The sequence below is a fragment of the Pseudochaenichthys georgianus genome, chromosome 14 (genome assembly GCF_902827115.2).
Source record: "Pseudochaenichthys georgianus chromosome 14, fPseGeo1.2, whole genome shotgun sequence".
In the NCBI taxonomy this organism is placed as follows: Eukaryota; Metazoa; Chordata; class Actinopteri; order Perciformes; family Channichthyidae; genus Pseudochaenichthys; species Pseudochaenichthys georgianus.
Genome location: NC_047516.1, coordinates 27,083,810 through 27,106,233, shown reverse-complemented (window position 1 = coordinate 27,106,233; position 22,424 = coordinate 27,083,810). Strand labels below are relative to the sequence as shown.

General features: G+C 41.9%; 1 protein-coding gene across 2 annotated transcripts in view; it reads right to left on the bottom strand.

Moving 5' to 3' along the window:
* Positions 1-1,590: 1,590 nt before the first annotated feature.
* The window catches only part of srrm3 (serine/arginine repetitive matrix 3), an 81,837-nt gene continuing 61,003 nt past the window's right edge, over positions 1,591-22,424 (bottom strand). Inside the window, exons 4-14 of one of the 2 annotated variants that reach the window (XM_034098336.2) lie at positions 21,067-21,165; positions 20,538-20,618; positions 20,048-20,116; positions 17,044-17,079; positions 16,766-16,816; positions 15,950-16,057; positions 14,758-14,920; positions 7,779-8,074; positions 6,217-6,468; positions 5,990-6,115; positions 1,591-2,743 (exon numbers count right to left, since the gene is read on the bottom strand). In XM_034098336.2, coding sequence (XP_033954227.1) covers positions 2,488-2,743; positions 5,990-6,115; positions 6,217-6,468; positions 7,779-8,074; positions 14,758-14,920; positions 15,950-16,057; positions 16,766-16,816; positions 17,044-17,079; positions 20,048-20,116; positions 20,538-20,618; positions 21,067-21,165 — 1,537 coding nt within the window. In that variant the 3' untranslated portion in view covers positions 1,591-2,487. Of the gene's footprint in view, positions 2,744-3,936; positions 4,056-5,989; positions 6,116-6,216; positions 6,469-7,778; positions 8,075-14,757; positions 14,921-15,949; positions 16,058-16,765; positions 16,817-17,043; positions 17,080-20,047; positions 20,117-20,537; positions 20,619-21,066; positions 21,166-22,424 lie in introns of those variants that run through there. The other variant, XM_034098337.2, reaches the window with a different exon arrangement.

The following is a 22,424-nucleotide window of genomic DNA, read 5'->3' as shown; positions in this document are numbered from 1 at the left end:
CAAGTGGACACTTGTGCCACATTTGTAGTAATTAACTCCAGGTAGAGAGACAACCGTAACATAAAATATGCCTCAGACCTCGCAGCCACCCATTTAGAAGCATAACTACAAGACCAAACCATTTTAATGCGAAAAAAACAACTATAAAGAAGAGACACAAAACCAAAGCGACTTGACTTCCAAGTGACACAAAGAAATGACAAAAAGAGGCAAAACTAGTGTAAAGTTTGTGTGCCTTAGTCCTATGTAAAGTAGCAATGGTGGTTCAACCTAAAGTAACATGTGTGCATTTAATTGTACAACTTATATGTATATGTTGTATATAATGTATATTGACAGGGACTGTTGCAAAAGCCAAGTGCCTCATAAACAGATTTTAAAACGAGTGAAATATTTTCTTTTGTCCAAAAGATTTAGCTGATTAATAAAAGTGAGAACAGTTCCCATTTGAGAGTGTGACTACAGACTGAGTTCACTCATCACAGAGTGTAAGGGTGATGGGGTCAGTTTGGAATTGGGCCAGTCTCATTATCTGCCCATGTTAAATTCTACAGAGCTGGAGAACATTCTGGCCAAAGTTGTCATGAGTATCAAGTATTGGACAGTTCTCATCAGTGCCATCTGGAGGAAAATGAGTGCAAAACGCCAGCAGCAGAAGAAGAAGAACACCATTATTATTTCCCCATTTGTTTCTGTTTATTGTCAGGTATTATAACTTGTACACTACAAAGAATGACTTGGAGAACCAAAGGGGCGATGCTATACTTGGAATAAATGAACATGATTGCAGATTATTTCAGTTGGGTTACACTGGGTATGCAACACTGAGTGACATGAAGCTGGTCGAATGGTAAGGAAGACTTAGGGTGATCCCTGATTGTGTCCCCAGTTTGTTCACCGTACTACTGAAGCTGTGTGTCTCGTCTCTGCTATGCTAGGTTACATCACATTATATGCTCCTGGTAACAAGGGGACCTGTGACAGAAACATGTTGCGGCCAATTATACAAGGGATTAGAATATGTATAGGCTGGAAACATACGGTAGAGTAGAATAATGGACTCCTCTTTCCACACCGTCCTGAATACAAGCAGAGTCATAATGGTTGCATTCAAATGAACCACTACAAGAGGCCGGGGGCGAAGACCGTCTACTGCCCAACGGCTACAAAGAGCATGTTAAACACACTGCAGTCAAATATCCACCCTGCTGGCGTCAGCCTTGTCATGATTTCTGTGGACATGAACGGTACAGGGAACATGTTTGCATCACAATCTCGTCTTTAAAGCATGACCCAACTGCTTTGCAGCTCATGATAAATACATTAAATAATAAATAACCAATAAATAACCAAATAAATACAATAGGATCATAAATAGCTGTGGTCAACACATGTGTGTGTGTGTGTGTATGGTAGACATTTTGCAGACAGTTTTCTGTACACTACCATACAGCAGCCATACAGTGTACACATAAATAATTACCTCACTGGACATTGCAGAGGAGACACACACACACACACACACACACACACACACACACACACACACACACACACACACACACACACACACACACACACACACACACACACACACACACACACACACACACACACACACACACACACACACACTCTCACATACAGTCAAGATTAGCAGAATCAACATAATAATTTAAACAGGGACGAGTAAAAGTACATCATAAATAATCCCCCCCTCCCGACATACTGTATAGGCCAGTGGGAGCTCTGATGCACCTCTACTTCCTGCCAGTCTCTCCTGATGCATCATGCTCAACAAACCTCCTTCAACTAGATGGAATATACAGTGCATAGTTTACAAAGCCAGAACGTAAGAGTTTACTATACAGACAAACCTATACAATACCATGTTATCATAAAAAAAGTTCATTTTCTTTTTCGCTCCCCATTTCATCCGCCAATTTGTCTTTTGTTCTAACTGGTGTTGATCTCTGCTCCTCGATGAGATGGAAGTCTTGGGGCAGATGAGGACATGGTTGGGAAAAAAAAGTCAGAAATGTAATGAAATGTTCATTAAGCAGTTGATGTGTCCTCTTTTTATCTTCTACTCAGCTCCTACTGTTAGGATATATTTATATATATTTATATAGTATATAGTTCTTAATGAATTCATTTTTGGTTGCGTTGTGGAAGAAGAGAAAGAAAGTGCTAACATACAGCGAGATTTGTTCTTTGGGCTCTACCAAGTTAATTTCGACATGTGGTGACCCATTTCCTTTAATGCCTTTGTGAAGACGTGAACAGTGATCGCCAATTTCATAGTGATGTGCTATATCAAATTACGTTTCTCCACTTTGATCCAGGCTCAGAGAGAGATGATGGTCCAGGGGCGAGGAGTTTGGGCCCTGGTTGGACAGCAGTGAGGCCCTGTGGAGGCCCCGTTAAAGATCAAGATTCTCCTCTGGTTGTTTTTGTTTCCCTTCTTCACGTGCTGCGTGTTTAGTGTCAGACTCCGGGGCTGTCATAGCTGCTGCGGCTGTCGTAGCTGTGGTGGCTGCGGGAGGGGCTCTTGCTGCGGCTCCAGCTCCGGCTCCGGCTCCAGCTCCGGCTGTGGCTCCGGCTGTGGCTCCGGCTGTGGCTCCTGCTGCGGCTGGAGCTGCTTGAGCTGTGGCTCCGACTGCGGCTGGAGCGCGACGGGCTGCTGTCCAGGCTGGAGGACGAAGGACTGGGCCGGTAGTACGGGATGGGCCGCTTGCGAGCACTGGGGAGATGGGAGAGAGGAGGGGGTTACATCTGACACATTTAAAGTTTGACGAGTTAGTGTTCATGGATGTTTAACACACGTTGTATTAAGACTTAGTGGTTGAGAGACGATCATTGTTAGGTTAGAGGAGTGGTGAAGTTATGATCAGTACAGGATCTGAAAGAGAGCAGTTTATGAGTTAAAAAGTTCAAGCTGTTTAACACGCACACACGCACACGCACGCGCACACACACACGCACACACGTACACTATAAAATATTTATATAGATTCGCGTGACTCAAGAGAAAATAATTGATTTCACTGATTGAACATTCTTCTCTATTTAGATAACTTTCCTTTAAGCAAAATGTTCTGAATGAAATTGAGTTCCCGATGCAAAACATTTACCTGCTGTAAATGTCTAAGTGTCCTCAATGTGATTGGTTGCTTGATGTTGCAAAAGCTCAGAAAACTGTCCTTTTTCTGGAAAAATCAATTACAACCTTTTTGCTTTGTTATCTTCACATTGGAAAATATTCAATACAAATAAAAATACTCCCTGTTGTGTAAAGAATTTTATCCTAAGTACCTGTTTTAACTTAATATAACCACTGACACAAACAACAGCCTTGTCCAAATTGGGGACACAGCCTTTGTCCTCACATGCCATCCCTAATTAACCTTTCTTTAATTTGAAATGTGTCTCCGATGGTAGTCTTACTCAGGGACACACGCACAAAGCATGCACGCACGCACACACATATCCAGGGCAGAGAAAAGCATGTGGTTAGTTTAAGCTTAGATTGCCATGTTAATAGCCACCCTGGCACTGCTTCCTGTAAGGTAATCAGCTGTTAGTTCCCAAAAGAGCCTCGTCTCCTCAGTGGAGGCCGACACCCAGCGCAGAGATAAACGCTATCAAGGTATCCTGCTGCTGCAAGGCCTGCTTCACCTTGTCTTTGCAGCAGCATGCAGATAACTCAGCCTTGGCTTTTGTCTTTATATCTGCCTGGGCAATGGAAAGATATCCTGTTTTATAAACCTTGATAGCGTTTTAATCTCTTTATCCCCGTGTTACACCATTAGTGCATGAGCGCAGAAGGGCGTCGCTTTAGAGTTTCTGCGCTGAAGGAGCACAAAGAGGACAGAAAAAGAGAAACGAGAGGAGGCCAGGTTTACTCAGGGGAGCTCTGATGGTTTTGCTGTTCAGCCGAGCTTCTGGTGTAAGACTGGTCCGTTCCTGCTGCGCGGCAACTGTTACCAGGGTAACTAGCCTGCGGCAGCTCCATTCAGCAGCATCCCGTTGTCTTGGCGTCAGGACCTTTAGGACTGGAGTGAAAGACGACAAGGTACACACATTTCACCCACGTCTATCAACACTTGTATGAGAGGGTAGAGGTGACGCTCTCACAGGAGTGTGGCAGATTTCTCTTTGCGTTCTCATAACTCAGCGACGGCATTTCAAGTGATACAAGCTCATAGAGAATTGCCTGGGAAAAGACGCTATAAAAGTAGATTTGATGAGTTTTATAGATAAGTGAACTGTAATTATCATTAGCAGAGGGGGATAAAAGACCCAATCTGCTCTCAGTATGGAGGAGCATTAAATAAAGCAGCTCACTGATTCATATTTAATGGACCAATAAACAATACCACACAAACAAATCAGTACATCAATGAATAAATAAAGACATCAAACAAGCTAAATTAATTAATACAGAATTCTCCTGGCTTTTATAATCCTACTTTCTGTAATGACTTCCTGCTCTTATCGTTCTGTACACTCAGCTAAAAGTGTATTAGGTGCAGGTGGCTGAAACCGATGCAGTAATACAACACTCCTATGGATACCCACCTTCATGGAGGCTCTCATGGTCAGTTCTTGTTGAAAGTGTTTCAAAGACGTGTTGAGTTTATGGTCCTTTTTGAGGAAGGTGAGTGTTGTGAGATCCTGTTGAGTTCTATTGCATTAGCAGTAGCTCTTTCTGTGGGGGCATGGCTTTGGAAACAAGGGTCACAGGTTCAAGTCCCCATCAGACCAACAGTTTGTGGGCGTGTAGCTGCCATATTTTCTGGATATCTACACTTAATGTGTGTATACATCTTATGCTTGTGTATATTTATAATGTGTGTATACAATAACTGCATTTCCTTTTTAATAAATGGTCATTTTCTTCTTTAATACTGCAGGGAGTTTTTTATGGTTCAGACCAACCTGATTAATATACATTAGTAGAAAGAGATGCCAGTAAAACAGAAGGCAGACTGCCGGCTAATCATGGCTGAACAGAGTAATTCCTCTGCGGGTTTTTAGGGTAAAAAAACAACACAAATATATCAGTTAACCTGGATTTTTGCAGAGCTAATATTTTCCAATGTTGGACATCAATCAAAGTCCAGGCAGCAAAGGACTCAACAAGTCAATTATAGGGTTAATGTTGCGATTCACCTTAGATTTATGATGTTGTTGTTATACTGGATACAGACTACTATGGCTATAAGCCGGCCACTGGAGTATCTCACACTTTATTCTCCTACACTTGCACTATCAGCGCTATCTGTTTGGCAATAGCACTGTTTCTGCATCCTCTGCTTGGAGCCACACAAGAGGATAGAGTGCTTGTTCCCCTATAGCTGAATGATAATATGAGGAGCAGACACAGAGCTGTGGAGATGGGTCCGGCGATGGGACATACAGTGATATAGACATTCACATCATGAAAGAAGAAAAACATGAAATAGCATATTCCGTTGGGCTGGAGAACCTCACCCTTCGTACCGTTTCCTAAACCAAACCTACACACACACCACTTCATTTTAACACTTCCAATTGTGCCTGCAGCTTTTCCATTTCTGCTCTAACAAGGGCTTTAATGAATCAGGATGTGGCTCCTAGTATTTTCACTTGTGAGTTAGAGCAGGAACATTTCCCCTCACTTTACTCATGTTGCTTCTCATTGTTAGAATTTGCAGTTGTAAAAGAGCGGTCCTCAGCCCGAGAGCAGTGCACTTCAATTATAGAACATGGTTAAACTGCAGAGAATAAACATACCTTCAGCAAAAGTGGATTATGCTAAAGTGTTGTTCATTCGGACTTATAAAAGCAACAATGCAATTCAACACAGACAAACTGTCTCTGTGTGAAACTGTCCTGTGGAAGAAAGTACATACAGTAGGTAAGGTATCTGAATCATGATGATCTCGTAGATATCATCATGGAGATGGGTCATAATGAGGTTAGTGATGCTGGACAGATGTGTTACCTGGTGATCCTGCGGGCCTCCATGAAGCTGGGGGAGTCTCTTCTCCTCTTGCGGATTGGTGAGTAGCTGCGGGAGCGGCGGCGAGCGCGGCTCTCGTCGTCAGAGTGGTTCTGGCTGTCCTTCTCTCTGCACGACACACGAACCGTCAGAACAACACATTAGATCAGAATGACACTATAAGCTGTACGAAAGGGCAAATCAAAGTGTGAAAGAGAACAAGCTCCCACCTGGAGTTGTTCTGTCTGCTGTGTGGGGACTTGGCCTTGGAGGGGCCTCCGTCTCTGGAGGCGGAGCGTGAAGACGAGTGCCCGCTGCTCCAGGAGCTGCTGCGCTGCCGGAGGTTGGGTTTGCCCCGAGACTCCTCCTTCTTCCTGCCTGACGTGTGCGGGTGGCGCCCCGGTGACGCAGACTGGCTCCGGTGGTGCGCCTGACCCCGACTGGAGCGGTGGTGACGCTTGGAAGAGTGTCCCCCTTTTGACCTGGGGTGACAGGAAAGGTTTGAGTAGTTATGAATTTGCAATTCGTTTTCACTTGGAAATCTTGGTAGGCATGTCAGTAATGTTTAATTTGTTGTCTTTCTTCTACTTTAGTGTTGAATGTGAAAATAATACCACATAGGACCATCTCCTGGAATGTCAAGTCTGTTTAATTGATGTGGTGAACCCTCAAGAGATAGCTACCAAAAATCAGTCCATTTTCTTTTATACGTTTATTATTTTATGGGCCACCAGGGTTTTTGCAAGTGACGGTGTTGAAAAGGGGAGACAGAATGGATGGCACGCGGCAAATGGTCCTAGGTTGGACTCGAATCCGGGTCTTCCACATGTCCCATCTCCAATACATGGGCCTCAGCTCGACCAACTGAGCTTTACAAAGGCCCTTATTTGTATTACATCCTGTTGTCTTCGGGTCAAATCTGACCGATTTACTAATTTCATCAATCATAACTTTTTAGTTTTACATTTGATTGCATTAAGGCTTTATGATATCCTTCACAGTAGACATTTGAACATATACAATTGCTGATCACTACTTTCATTGCATTTTGGATGATTTAGTCAACTTTGTAACACCCATGGTGTGACCGCCATAAAGACAAGGAATTAGAAACCATCCGGATCAGATAAAACACACACACACACACACACACACACACACACACACACACACACACACACACACACACACACACACACACACACACACACACACACACACACACACACACACACACACACACACACACACACACACACACACACTCTAGATGTGTGCCCCCCCCTTATGTGCCCAATCCCCCCTTGTGAATCACACCTGGCACTCACAAAAAAAAAAACACACAGAACAATTTGACACATTTCCCGCTCTTATGTGCCCATCCCCCCACATGGATTACACCTGGCACACGCAAGCAATACATGTTCAGTGTCTGTTCTATGTATATTCACTGCAGTTTTTCATGTATACCAGTAATCTGATACAATATTTACAGTTTGAAAGGGTGTTAAATGAAATTTGGTGATGATTAATGGTGTTTGTGTTAATGTAATAGCAGTTAAAACAGGACCGGTCAAATTTGACCGTGAACACCAAAGTAAGGGGGGGAAACGAAGACAATAGGAGGATTAATCAGATTAAGTTAAGTTTTACCTAAAATATCTAGTTTTATTTGATTAAATATACATATTTTGTATACTAATATCCCTGTTAATGGACAGTATGTCTGAATGGCAGTGGAAAGATGTAGGGTACATGAAGTCCTAAAGCGAGAGACGAATAGAAGTCTTACTTTCTGTGGTGACGGGAGTTCCTCCCCCTGTGGGTGTGGGTGTGCTGGGAGTGGGCCGAGTCGCTGCTGTGAGCGGGGGAGTGGGAGCCCTTGTTCTGCCCCCTCTGGCTCCCTCTCCTCCCTGACGCCTGGGTGACGGAGTTCCCTACAGCCGAGTTCCTGCCATCCACACCCCCAGCCTCTCCTGCGGCGCACATCTGTCCCGCCTGGCTCCTGCTGGGGGCGCTGTGGAGCTTGTGCTCTCTCAGCAGAGTGGACTGCATTCCTGCAGAGTTAGCGGTCAGCAGACGGAGCTTCTGTAGAAAAAATGATGACCAACAAAGGAAAAAGAAAAAAGGAAAAAAAAGAAAAAGGACAAAAAGAGCATTAGAGTGTTTTCAGGTCGGTGATTGAGTGCTACGGTGTACTTGCCAAAAGAAGGTTAACATCTAAAAGAAAAAGATCTAGGTTTTCTCCATTATGGCTTATAGATAGTCCTCTATGGTGCAGCGCATGCAATACTTGGCATGCAAAACCATAATGAGTTGAAGAAATCATAATCGCAAAAACAAACAAAAAAACTAGGAGGAGGAAGAGAGGGAATAAAACAAAAATAAAACTGTGAACCAAATAAGTTAAAGAGCAAAGGCAGAAAGTACAGAGCTACAGATTTTAGAGTAGAAAAAGAGGACTTCTTCAGTTTTTTTTAGTAATGATTTTTAAAAAATGAAACAAAACAGAAAGAGAAGACAACTTGACGGAACATCACAGAAATGGAAGGAACAAAATAAAGATCACAATTATTGAATCAATCGAATCAGAAAACAAATCGTCTGCTACTCAATTTTCTCTTTCTGGATTTTTTATTCCTGTAGACAATTGCTGAGATGTGAACAGCGACCCATTTTCTTTGATTTTTTTTGTAATGGTTACTCTTGTTTAACTCCCTTCTGGTTAACATCCACTTACCAATAAAGTGGTATTCCCTCCTTTAGTAGGTAAGGTATGAAGAAAAGGGAAAAGTGGGGCAACATAAGTGCATCATTAGATTCACAAAATGCAAGAGAAAAAGACACAAAAACCTTCCCTGCCAGTGACTCATGAGACAATGCATGGACATCAATGGAAAAGAACTGAAAAGCAGAGAGGAAAAGCACAATGTGCAGGAAACCCCTCACACAGAGTCAATCCTGCGGCCCAGTCGCCTCCCTGAACATCAGAGAACAACCAGGCGGAGAGCGGCAGGCACTTTCTTTACCACCCTTCTCTCCATGTAGTATCTTCCACAGGGCAGCAGTTATTTAACATCCGGAAGCGATTACAGGCTAACTATTAGCTTCTATCAGTGTTTTGGCTCCTTGATAAGAGGCACTTTTAGTTATTACGATTTTATTCAATAACGTTCTAGGGAGTTATTGCTGCATGACAATAGTAAGTATTAGCTTACTACGTAGATTGGATAAGGTTAACATTACACTGTATGGCATCAGAGGTTATGTTGTTGGTAATTCACCAATGTAAGAACCCCTGAAAAGCTCAGTAGTCAAAAGCTACTTTTAGAGTCATGAATAGAATAACACCTTGAAGCTAGTGTTAGTATAGGAATGATTAGGCTGGCAACATTCTGCATTTTTCTTATTTTTTATCAATTCTGTGAAAAAACCTAAATCTACAATAAATGAATCGCTTGATAGTAGGCCTACTTTGTACCTTGCCTGGAGCAGTATTTCAGTTTCATCGTCTCGTGCCAGCATCAGGTCTAATTTATGGTCAACTACCTGGTAAACGAAGGCCTCAGCTTTGCGTTTAGTGCTCATTAGCTTATCTTATCTTGTTGAAACGTTAAACATTGTGAACGTTATTATTATTATACCTGCTAAGCGTTAGCATTTTCCTTTTGAGCTTGTTAGCCTGCTGCCGTTAGCATTAGCTAAAAGGGCCATTTACTGAGCCGCCAGTCTGGCTGTAGACTCTTCGTATTGATTCACAATACAACAACATATTTGTGACCCCTTATCGTGCCACAAACAAAATTGGAAAGTAAGAAAGTATTGACAGACTTTGTTCATTTAGATACTTTCAAGGAAATAGTTTATGGTAAGAAAAATAGTTAAGTAGTAATGTCAGCCTTATTCTATAAACTGCATGGTTGAGAGTGAGCTCAAATGCATTGCAGTCCTCAACTGTAAGTATTCAACATGAATAGGGTTAAGTTGTTCAATGGAAGTTAGGAACTGAAAGTTGTGATGCACAGTTATACACAGCTCAGTGTAAGCAGGTCATGAAAAGAGGGCAGAGAGAGTCATTAAAATGTTTTGTATGAAGCTGGCTCTTTGCGCATGCATTACAATATTTCTTTCTGATCTGCATGTAATCTAAGATTCTACATCAGTACCAACTAGTCCTCGCAGAAAGAATAGCCGCTCTGCACTAGAGAGAGGACAACTAAGTGGTATAATAAGAAAACACACAACCACTGGAGCTTATGACAGTTGTTAGAAACAGTCGTGGAAATCAACATGGTGAAAATCATAAGACAATGTACTAATTCACCGACAGAGAGAGATGCTGGACAAACAGGAATGCATTCTACCAAAATAGAAAGAAAACAAAGCTGGAGAAATAAATGGACCTGGAAGATAGAGCGGGATATTGGACTTCAGAATGAAGTTAAGGAGGCAAGAGGAAAACCAGAGCTCTACGTAATCCAATCCTTTAAGAGTCAAATCATAATTGATGGAATATAATTAATTGGATAAAGACCATTGGTAAACAACAGAAAGAGAGAGATAGAGAGAAAAAGAGAGAGAAACATTGACGTCACTCAGGCTAGGGTGCTTGTCACATTCTCATCTGCATAAAGATCACGTGCGTAGGCAAAGCATTACCTACCTTCCATTTCAATCAGTGACACGTATGCAATATCAACAAAAAAAAGGAAAGAAAGAAAAAAAAGGAGAAAGGAATGTTCTCCGCAGCGAAATGGGAAAAAGACAATGACCTCTTTTAGTATCAAAGCTACATATTGTGTCCAGAGACTAAGGAGAAAATAAACAAACCAAAAAGTACAAAGAAAATAGAGAGGAGAAAGTAAAACTCCAGCTGGAAATCAAACTTAAATGAGAAACAAAGGATGACTCTACAAACTACATGATTTGCTTTGTCTTTTTTCGCTTGTACAAATGCAGCCATATTTGTATCAAAAAGGGGACAGAGGGAAGGGGACAGAGGGAAGGGGATAGAGTTAATTGTCATATTAGTGGACATCCATGTAGAGTAGAGTAGCTAAGAGGAAGGGAGGAGGAGGAGGAGGACATGCAGAGCTGGCAGATGTGAAAGATACTGTATGTGGGAAGGAAAATGCCAGGACAACAAGAGTGAGACATGAGTCACACAGGACACAGATGAACAGGTGAGAGAGGAGGGGGAGGAGGAGGAGGAGGAGGAGGAAGTAGAAGAGTGTTGGAGGGGTAGTCACCGCGAAGATGGACAACTAGAGTCAGCACATTCAAAAGGGACCCCAGTCACATGTTGGCCTGCGTGGTCTTCAGCAGCACCACTTCTCTACTCTGTACTTTGGACGTCAGCCCAGCTTTCTGCTCTTTTTATGTATCTATTTATTCCCCACTGTAAACACAGGTACGCTGAGACAGCGCTTCAGGAGCTTTGTTCCAATCTGCTGTTTAAACTGGGAGTCTAAACAGAGAGCTTACGTTACAAAATGGCTTGGGTCCCTTTGAAATAACAATCGTGTTCATAAATGTGTGAGTTGTCCTAGTTATTTTCCCAGAGTACTTGTGTTTGAAGACATCCATTAATAATGAGCAAGAGGACGACCAGCCCGGGGTGGGACTGCCTCCCTCATGGAGTAGGAGACAGTCCCAGATGCTTCCCTTTGAAACGCATGGGGCAGCTGAGCACGGCTCTTTGTCAGAGGCGGGGAGCGCATGTGCTGAACTTACCAACAAGCCAGATAGTCCTATGAACATATTATTAGAGTGTTAGTATAGGGTTTATAAAACATTCCTGATAAAAGATAATTTTATCTCTGACATGTTGTCCAAGTACATACACGAGTAGTGAATCTTAGTAATCGTATAAAACAAACTTTTGGAGTCACCATTTTTTCTTTCCACTAACTAATTAAAACGATCCCGTCCCACCTGCAACTAGCGAGCCAAATACAAAAAGCTAAGCCAGATCAAGTGTTCCGCACACTTGTGTGCAACTCAAGTTAAATACTGTGTTGACTCGCCCCGTAAGAAAAGTATCCACTTTAGCGCTTGTTTGAACACAGTGGCTCATTTAGAAACTAGCACTGAGACCATCCAAAATGAACCTGGAAGAGCCGCATGGCAATATATGATCATTTCATTGAATTATTTTAATTTGTTCAAGGAGGAGAAGGCTTCTAAGAGTAGTCAACTACCATTTTGGTTTGGCAAATGCATGTCAACTTTACTTACCCACCTCTGATTGAGAGCCTTGCTCAGCTGTTTCCTAAAGCTTCACTGTGAAAAGCACCTGGGCGTGTCCACCAACAGCGGATCAGACAGTCCCAAGCAGGGCTATGGTACGACTAGGAACACAAACTGAAGACACCCAGCTGCTACACAGAACATTTGCTAATCCACACAACTGCTGCAGTAAAGTCAAACTTCAGTGGGATCCAGGATCTGTCACACAGAACCAGCAGAGACTTCAGCTTGGGGATTACCATGAGAGACAGTTCTAGGTTTTGCTACAGAGATTCTGATTGGAAAAAATGGAGCAAATGAAATGCTGCTCTTTCACTACATCCCAGTGGCTCAAAGGTACATGATCACACAGACTCCCTGGCCATTCTCCACTAGAGTCGATCACAAACAGACAGAAGAGATACTGCCACCTAGGGGCCACATGCACATGGACATTTGAAAGTACAACAGTAGAGAGGAGCGTGTGGTTAACTCCTGGTGGTTTTGCAGGAGCTGTTGGACGCCTGGAGGAGAAGAGAATCTATCACTGAGCAGAGCATGTGCTTGAGAAGAAAGAAAACGGTTGACAAGAAGAAACTATTACACATACCCAGTTAACCTACTTGATCCGGTTCCAAAGCATTTGAGTGCTTTTTATATGAATGAGACAAAAAGATTTGGGAATTTATTCATGGGTAAATACCACTTATATTGATAAGGAAAAAAAAAACAGTAATGAAGGAAACAAGCAGAGAGAGAGAGAGAGAGAGAGAGAGAGAGAGAGAGAGAGAGAGAGAGAGAGAGAGAGAGAGAGAGAGAGAGAGAGAGAGAGAGAGAGAGAGAGAGAGAGACCTCAGACACATGCAAACTTGAGTAGAAACTACACATTCACTAGACATTGGTTTCTGGGTGTTTCCAGCCCGTTTAGATGCTTATTCAACAGGGAACAATGGTTTAAAAGCCATCCCTTCAGTCTTAGTGTCTTTTGCTTTATTCCAGCATCCTACTGCGGCTCTGATCCATTTACAGAATGCAAGTAATAAGGTTGTTTCCATAAGAGCGGGGGTGATTTGAAAAGTGTCATTTAGGTAATAAGAACTGTCCTTCTTTTCAGCCGAAACAAACGGGGAGCAGTTCCATTTGAAAAGGGAAACGTGGGTATGAATGATCCACTTTTGCTTTAAGAGCCTATTATGTTTATTTTAAGACAGAGCTGTTACCTCTGTGTTACTCAGAGGGTCCACCCTGTGTCATGATTCTGATTCATTTACACAACATAGTTTTAGGACTCGGCTCGCCGCTATGGAAGTTTTAAAATGCCATATATTAGACAATTCTTTAGCTTTTACGATTGAAGAAAAAAAAAAGCATCTTAAAACTAATGAAACTGATGCTTTGCATTTAGTTATGGCATGTCTCGGCTGCTCCCTGCTGGATGACATGAAATGCAATACATCTCCTCACCTAGTTTCATGTGTTGTGAGTTGATTGTAGAGATACAGCAACATAAATACATATTTAAAAAGATAATACATTTAAAATCGAATGCATTTCTTTTTACTTCCTGTAAAATATTTGTATGACTCATCCTAAACTACTAAACAAATGAAATGTGATTTTGGGCTGAAAGCTAACCGTCACATCATCTGGATTTAAGCTTTTGTGGTTGGCTAAATATACATGTATTTGTGATAATGTATACTGTATTTCAATTGATCTATTTTTTTTTTTTAGTCAGGCATTTTAAATCTTCCATACAGCCAGGCACACACCACTATTATCTGGATTGGAGAGCTGCATGCGTGGATCAAGACTTCGCAAGTCATTGGATTTGTCACTTCAAGGGTAAACTGTAGATTTGTATCACTTATGAGCACCATCAGACGTCTAATTGTGACTCTCTCAACATTGGCTAATTCAAACTTTAGCTGCATTAAGAATTCTCATTACGTATACGTTTCTTCTTCTTCTTATTTCTTTTATATTTGTTCACGGGCATAAACCTCTTGGGGCAGCTAAAGTTTGAAGTAATAATAACCGTCCTTGGTTTGATTTGATCATTTGTCTCCTGTTTGGAAGTAACAGCACATCTTCTTCTTCAATCGCTAGGAAAGATTGTGTGCCAGTGCTGCTCATATTTCTGTTGGACTCGACTCAGAGGATATTTGCTATACAGAAACATTAGAACCCTTATTCTCGCTGCCCCCCTTGTGTTACTGGTAAATACCAAGGACCAACTACAAACAAACAAGATGGCAGAGGAGTCAAAGAGAGCCAGAAACAAAGCAGCAGGAGCGGCACGTTGTGCGGCACGTGTCTTTAACACGTCACACAATCATATCATAAAACTGGCCTACAACCTGGGTATTAGTGACAACAGAACAACACTTTCAATATCAAACAAGATCACAATCATGTCAACCAACACAAAAGGAGCAAGATAAAACTCATCTGCAGAGACTGTGGTAGATACCGTTGGAGTGGGTGGGGGGGTTGGGGGGCGGGTGTGGGGGTGTGGGAGCAAATTAGAGGAGATTACATACATCGTGCACTTTGTCGCCCTCGCCGTGGTTGGGTCTGCCGGCCCTGCCGTTGCGGCTCCGCTGGGGGTGGTCCCCGTTGTGCCACACTGCGGGGGGGTTGGTGCCGGGGGACAGCGAGGTGCTGGGCGCCTTCTGTCCGTCCGTCTTGTGCTTGGAGTTTAATCTGGACGAGCAGAGCCACGTAAAGACATTAGCTAAAAGTCTTTCTTTCTCACTAAATATATTCATTAAAATTGGTTTGGCTCCAGAGGTCTCTGAAGAGTAAGTCTTAATGGGACGGTAGTATGGAGACAGAGGTGTGGAGTATTTTTGGTCATGAGGAAGAATATGAATATAGTCAGAAGAGTCAATATGTCTAGTTCAGGAAAGCGTAGCTATAGCCTACTACTTGTATTTGTTGGACTGTTTGGTGGGGATTTATTAGAGATAAAAAAAACGAGAATAACAGACTGAACTAAATCTTTATTTTCTGTATACTTGACAATGAGCTACTACATTCTCCATCAAATGTATCTGATGTCGTTTGTATGCCACCAGCAAAATGTGTATCGAGCACCGGCTATGTTTCCTATCTTTTCATTTGAACCATTTCCCATTATTTCGTCCAGATTACAAAATTATAATGTTCCTGATCCAAGCATAGCTATAATAAATTAAATCATATCAGGTGTTCATAGAGGGAATGCCCACGGTTTACCATATCAAAGTTTGTTTGGAGAATACTGCTGCACATGTAAATAAATAAATAAATAAATGTATAAAGCTTTTTAAGGATAAAGAGGGAGCAGTGTGAAATAGGATAAATGACCTTGTAATTGTCCCACTTGAACAGACTCACTAGATCTCATAGGCCGATCTCATGTAGCAGCTACATGACTAATTTGAGTTGCATGGAAAACATGTACCTGGTTCTGCTGCATCGATATTAAAGTACCAGTACCTTGCTTGATAAATGTGTCCTAAATTTCACACTCAGCAAAAAACTTTTTTCTCATTAGTTGGCTCTTAAGATCATTCTTAAGGGAACTTCTTCAAAGTATGATGAATGCAAGCCCAGAAACTTTGGTTAAATGTCACAAATGACAAAATATCCCATAAAGTGCATTCTCCGCCCTGTCCCTTGGTTCTTTAGAGAGAGAATCATTTGAATAAGCTACAAAGTCGAATCAGAAGAATAACACGAGGAGGGTACCTGGAGGGGGATTTGGAGGTGCTGCGGGTGGAGGACAGGGAGGCGCTGCGAGAGCTACAGCAGCTGCCTTGACGCTGTGAACTCCTGCTGGGAGTCTCACCAGGGGACCTGAGAGAGGACAACAATCCATAAAAACACACCACACACACGCATACAAATAGAAACATGAGGGCCATGTGTGTACGCACACATCACACGGGGACACAAATGGAACAGCGAGTCAAATTCATGATAAGTAAAACAGTTCATGCTCTGCCAAACACTTTCAATATATATTCTAATCAAGACAGTGGGGATTGTGTTGAATGCTTAGAAGATTCACTCTGGGCTTTACGGCCATTAGCAGTCTCTGAGGGTCTGAGGCTGGGATAGTAGGTGTACAAAAATACTAATATAAATGTATGAGACACCGGACCAGCTTCCAAATGGACCTACGGTTGACTGAGACTATTGTTCATGTATCACTGTGTGCAGAGGACAAGATGTGTTTATTCACACACATTGGATAGAGCCCCTCGGGCCCGCTCTGGTGTTCCCTTCTGAATAGGTTTTTCTTGGACATTCTTTCAAAGTTTCTAAATCGTATTTTCACCAAATGTTTTCATACTTGAGAAAACTGTTTTTTCAGAATAATTTGTGTTGTTGAAAAACACATTTTGGTTAAAGTTAAACATCTCTCCCTTGCCTCTCAGGGCTTCTGTAGAATACTGTGCACGCCAAGTGCTACTGATACAATGTGAAACTCTTGTGCAGAAAAAAGCAGACCGATAGGCTTTTCATTTAAATGGCACCTTAGTGATAAGGTGTGCTGCTCACCTCTTTTTCTGTTTGATCTTGTCTTTGTGTTTGTTCTTTGGGCTGCCGGATCTGAAACAAATGTCCTATGTAAGATAACGAAGTACAGTGTACAGTACTTCAAAGCATGGCAAACACGCACTCACACCCTTTGCAAAAGGAACTCAATTAATGTACCACTCACCCATACGGATTGCATTGTCTTTTGAACAATCAGTAGGCATAAATGACAATAACACACACCTTACACATGTTATGCATGTTATTATGTATTGTGTATTTCCTTGTTCCATACACACCTGTATCTCCTCTTTTTTCTCGAGCCTGATGCAGATCTGTAACGATAAGAAAACACCACAATCATCATAATGATAAACTGAATAATTCATACACAGTGCACAAGTGTGCACCAGGGGCAGGGGATTACTGAGCAATACGGCTGGATAACCTTTTACACAGAAACATATCTTTTTATAACAATGTTCCAGAGTTTAAGTGGTTCTGGGAATGACTTAACGCTAAAGAAATCGGATGTAGTATTTTGGACAAAAGCTAGAGGATGAATTACAAATCCCATTTTAAAAAAGAACATGGAAAATGTCAATTTAAACGTATTTAGAGTGGACAGAACATTATTAATTGAATTCAATAAAATATGTATGTACATTTGACGACAGATATTCCTCAAGATGTATGAAAACGGCGTTCTAAGAATTACACGCTGACACACAAAGCGCCCAGTCTCAGGCTTAGTTTTGTCATGGAATATGAACGTGTTCAAGATACTGTGACCAGCAGGAGGATCATGTTTTCTAAATGGAATATTTCACCATGTATTTCTGCACTCTTAGGGACGTGCACGTCTGAATCACATGCACACGTCCATTTATGTGGAGATGTCCACAGGGAGCTCTCTCATCAGGCTTTTCCAGCTGGTGTTCTACAGGTTTGGATGCCACACTTTCAAAGACATATATATTTCTGGCTGTAAAAGGATGTTGCTCTCTGCGCCAGAGCAATACAAATAATACACCAGTTTCTCTTAGACCAGGCACTGAGTATACAGCAAGGACGGGAAGGCGGGCCCTTCCCCAGTCCTCAGCGTTCCACTGAAACATCACCTCCATATCACTTTCATCCTCATTGCAGTTTCCATGGTGATTAGTCAGACCGGTTTGCGAGCGTTGCTCTCATAAAGAGCACTCCATCCCCCCTGCTGTTTAACACACCTACATACAACATGCAGTGGAGTGGGAGGCAGTGGCAGCAGCAAAGTGTGTTGATCCACCGAAAGGGAGTAATAAAGCCGTCACAGTAATGTATGTGGCGGATACAGGACTGTTTCCCCACTGGAGAGAATCAACTGGGGACTTATTAGACAGAGAGAAGAGCAAGTGAAGAGAGAGAAGAGAGAAAGATGAAGAAGAAAAAGAGAGAGAGACAAAGAGAGAGAAAGATGAGGAGAGAAGAAAGAGAGGAGAAGAGAGAAAGAGAGAAAGAAGAGAGAGAGAAAGAAAGAGAGAGACAAGAGCAGAAAGAGAGAGAGAGAGAGAAGAGAGTAAGAGAGAGAGCGATCGCAACATATCTCCCTCTCTCTCTCCCTCCCTCCTCTCTCTCCCTCTCTCTCTCTCTCTCTCTCTCTCTCTCTCTCTCACACAGCCTCAGGTCACCGCTACATCCCTCACCTTACCTCCCACCACAAGGACAGAGAAGCAGGGCTTCACTGAGGACTTCAAAGCTTTGAAGCTTCATTCACAACCTTGACATTGAATTTTGAATCCAATTTCATCTGTTGCGTTTTTGTGTTTGCACGTCTTTTTTGCACAGATGCAGAATAATACTAGTTATAATATTATTATAACTTTTTTTTGACGGTGGCTGTGTACTAGAAGGTAACTGTTTCTGACTCGTTTTATCCAAGCAGTTCCAATAAGTCCAGATTATTTTAAAGTAACAAATTCAAATCACAAAAAAACTTTGCTTTAAAAGTTATATTCATCAATTAAAGTGGATTGAATAAAAAAAAGACAGATAAACAACTTTATTCAAGTTGAGTATTTTGTTCAAGGATTTTTTCCTTTTCTCTTTTTGGCAACACATTCATAAAAGACCCAGAAAGTGAATCAAGGTTTCATTCAAAAAAGAAATGAAAGCTTTGAATATCAAAATAAAATCCATTTGGTACAGCCCTATATATTATAGTATGCATCCAAATGGACACAAGCCCTTTTTATTGAATGTTGTTATAATAAAAACAACAAGAAATATCCATTTTGAGCTCCTAATAATGTGCATTTTCAAAAAGGAGACTAGGATTTAGGGAGGAACCCTGCATTCTGCCCCTGTGTTCATCTACACATGATTCATACACCAACAGTGCCTGCAATGCAGAGCAGCTTTGTGTGAAGGAGGGAGGGAGGGGGAGGAAGGGTGGATGGATGGGAGGTGGGGAAGGGAGCGGGGCGGTGCAGTGAAGCTCAGCAGTTTGGTGAGAGGCTCATTTTCTTGTGTTGTGCACCCCCGTACAGGCCGGGTTATTAGAACAACACATTTAGCCTCGCACCCCGGAGTCAGGCGGGGAAGCGGAGAAATCGGGGGGGCACTCTACAATTGCATATTGTGGTTGTGATATCCCAAGGCATTGCAAGAGTATTTTTTGATGAGCTCTTGTAATTTCTCTCTCTTCTCCGTCTTCCCTCTCATCTTTTCACGAGTAATGTCTAACCTAGTTCGTTTCTGGCTCTCTCTGTCATGTATCTCTCCTTTCCATTCCTTTTTCCCTTTCTGTCATCTTTATCATGTCTTACGTTTCATTTTTTTCTTTTACTTTTTTTCATATCTTTAAGCCTTTTTTCTTCCCTTCCTTTATCAGCTTGTTTTCCTCTTCTTTTCTCCATTCTTTCAACCGTGCTGATGCTTCCTTTGAACTTCTTTGCTGTCTTTGTCTCCTTCTTATTGATGATTATCTTTCATCCTTTCCTTCTTCCCTTATTTTCCCTTCTTGCTTTTCATCCTTTACTTTGTTTACGTCCTTCATCTTGCTATACTTTTGACTTCCCTTTCTTCTTTTCTTTTCTACTTTCTGTTTTGTCTTTCCTTTTCCCTTTTTTTACTTGTATCTTTCTTCGTTTGCTTTCACACTTTTTGATACTTCCTATGATACTTCCTATCCGTGGGTCTTTCCTCCTTCCCTTCCCTTCCCTCCTATCAGTACCAATCACTGTCAAAGCAACTGTTGACAAAGCCATAGAAAGTCTGAGGCTCTTGCTTGTTCTGACTCTCACACAGCATGTTCACACTCACCTGTCTCGCTTGTGTTTCTTCCCACTCTTTTTCTTCTTCTCTCTGTGAGTGGGTGAGGAGCTGCCAAACCTTTTGATAGAGAGAAGGGGAAATATGCATGCCATGAAGTAAGCCTCAGATAGGGGCTACCGGCTTTTGACTCATCATTGTGTTTCAGATCATTGTTAGCAAAGGTGAGATCCTATATAAGCTCAGCCGGTCTCTCGATGTAATTCATCTATTCTTTCTCTGCCCGTCTCTTCTTATTCTTTATTCTCTATAATGTACCTCTTCCCTCTCTCTATTTCTCTAGCTGACCTTGTCAAAAGAAAATGGAAAATGAGAATATGCTTTTAATGACTGCCTATTTTTCCTTTTCTCAATTAGTTTCTGATGGCTCGTTACAATATTTGCAAAAATAATTTCACTAAAGAACCCAGTGTAATTATTCCGTCAAGAAAAAATGGAGAAAATGGAAACCACTTCATCAGTGAAAGCTGCTTCCACTTACCGACTCCTTCTGCGGCCAGATTTCTTCTTCTTCCGTTTCTTTGGACGAGGGGATGGAGAGCTGCTTGATTTCCTCTTCACTCTGAGTAGGCCACAGGAGGAGAGAACAAAGATGAGGGGGGGGGAGATTCCAAATGAGAAAGGCAGAAATAATTCACAAGTGAATGTTAATATAAGTGTGTTGTATCGCAACACACTTTTGATTAGAGTTATTTGCTACGGCGCAAGTCGATAAGGGGATATTTTCTAATGTCCTTAATTCATTCTGCCATAACACGCCAAATATCATATCATGGAAACAGGACATTTATATTTTCTGCAAAGTGACAAATTCAGAAATCAAAATCTGAATGACCATCTGCATTGTGTGTTTTTTTTAAAAACATAAATAATATAAAATGTTTATCTTTAGTTACTGGGAGAGGGTCGAGGATTTGAAGAGCATTCTTGTTTATCATAAGACACACGCCATCACGCCACGGTCATCACATCTCCATTATACAGTATGTGTGTTCAAACATGTGCTTTACCTGTTGTCGCTGTGGTAATCATGGTCATAGTCTCCATCTTCATAGCTGACCAATTGATGGTTCTGTCCATAATCAGCTTCGTAGTGCAGGTGGTTGACCCTGAACATACAACAATCAAGGATCATAAATGGGAAGTGTGTGAATATTGTGATTAAGAGGAAGAACTGTAAAATAAGGCAAACCCTTCTCAAAAATCATTCCTGACTTCACAGTGAAAGTCTGCCATGCTATGAGTGTGTTAGCATGCTTCCTAAACCCAGACTGATTCTGCCATTGGTATTTGAGAGTTTAAAAGATCTGATAAGGATACATTGTGTTTAGAGAAGTCATTCTAAAAATCAAATCAAACTAATAGCATAAACAAACTGCCTTTACACATTTCCCTCAGATTTCAACTTGGCAGTGCGGTCTGGTAGACAAACTTAATGTCATGCCTGAACTGCAATTGTCAGTATATAGCAATATCCAAATATCGATAAGCATACTGGTAATCGGTCTAGCGCTAATGCTAAATTAGCTAACAATTCAGACCCAATTATGCCGCAACCAGTTTGGGGAAGTCTGTACATAATGTCATTGAATTTCCTCCAATACATTACGTTTTTGAGGCATTTGACCAAAATCGCTGTGTGAAAATGCTGGTGGTGCTGCGGTGGGATTCATCCTCTGGGATCATGAATGTCTCATCAATAACCATGAAATAGTTGCTGAGAAATTTCAGTCTGGATCAAGGAGGTGGACAGACTTTGCTAAAGCTACGCTGCAGGCTAATGCATGTATCAACCCATCTGGTGGCTAACTTGGGTGCAAACAACCTCAGAAACAACGCTACTTGAAAGTGTGATGCTCACACACTAAACTTTTTTGTCACTTTACTTGGACATTGACATTTGTGATCTTCTCCCACCCCAGCAGTGAGAATATCATCATCTCTCTCGCCCTTACAGCTCAGCTTGTGGGATTAATACCTTCCCACTTGTTCCTCACAACAGATGGCAGCAGACTCCTCCCTAATCCTCCCTGTGCCACAACTCCCTCGTCTCCTATGTGGAATCCTCTGATCTACCAGATCTGACCTTGCAGGCTAGGCTAAAGAAATAGATAAAGAACACACCGCACTGATTATTTCCCCCACTATGCAGTCCTATCTGTCTGACCTTGGTAGTCCCAGTATTGCTGCAAACCCAGCAGGTCATGCTCTGGGCTTGCTGCTACTTCTAACACCAAGATGTAGCATATGGTAGTTCAGGTAGAAGTTATCTGGTTTTGAGTGATGTTGACAGAAGCATAACCTCAATGAAAAGCCCTGCAGCCTCAATAGGAAGGAGACAGGAGTGATGAGAGGAAGAGGGTGAAGC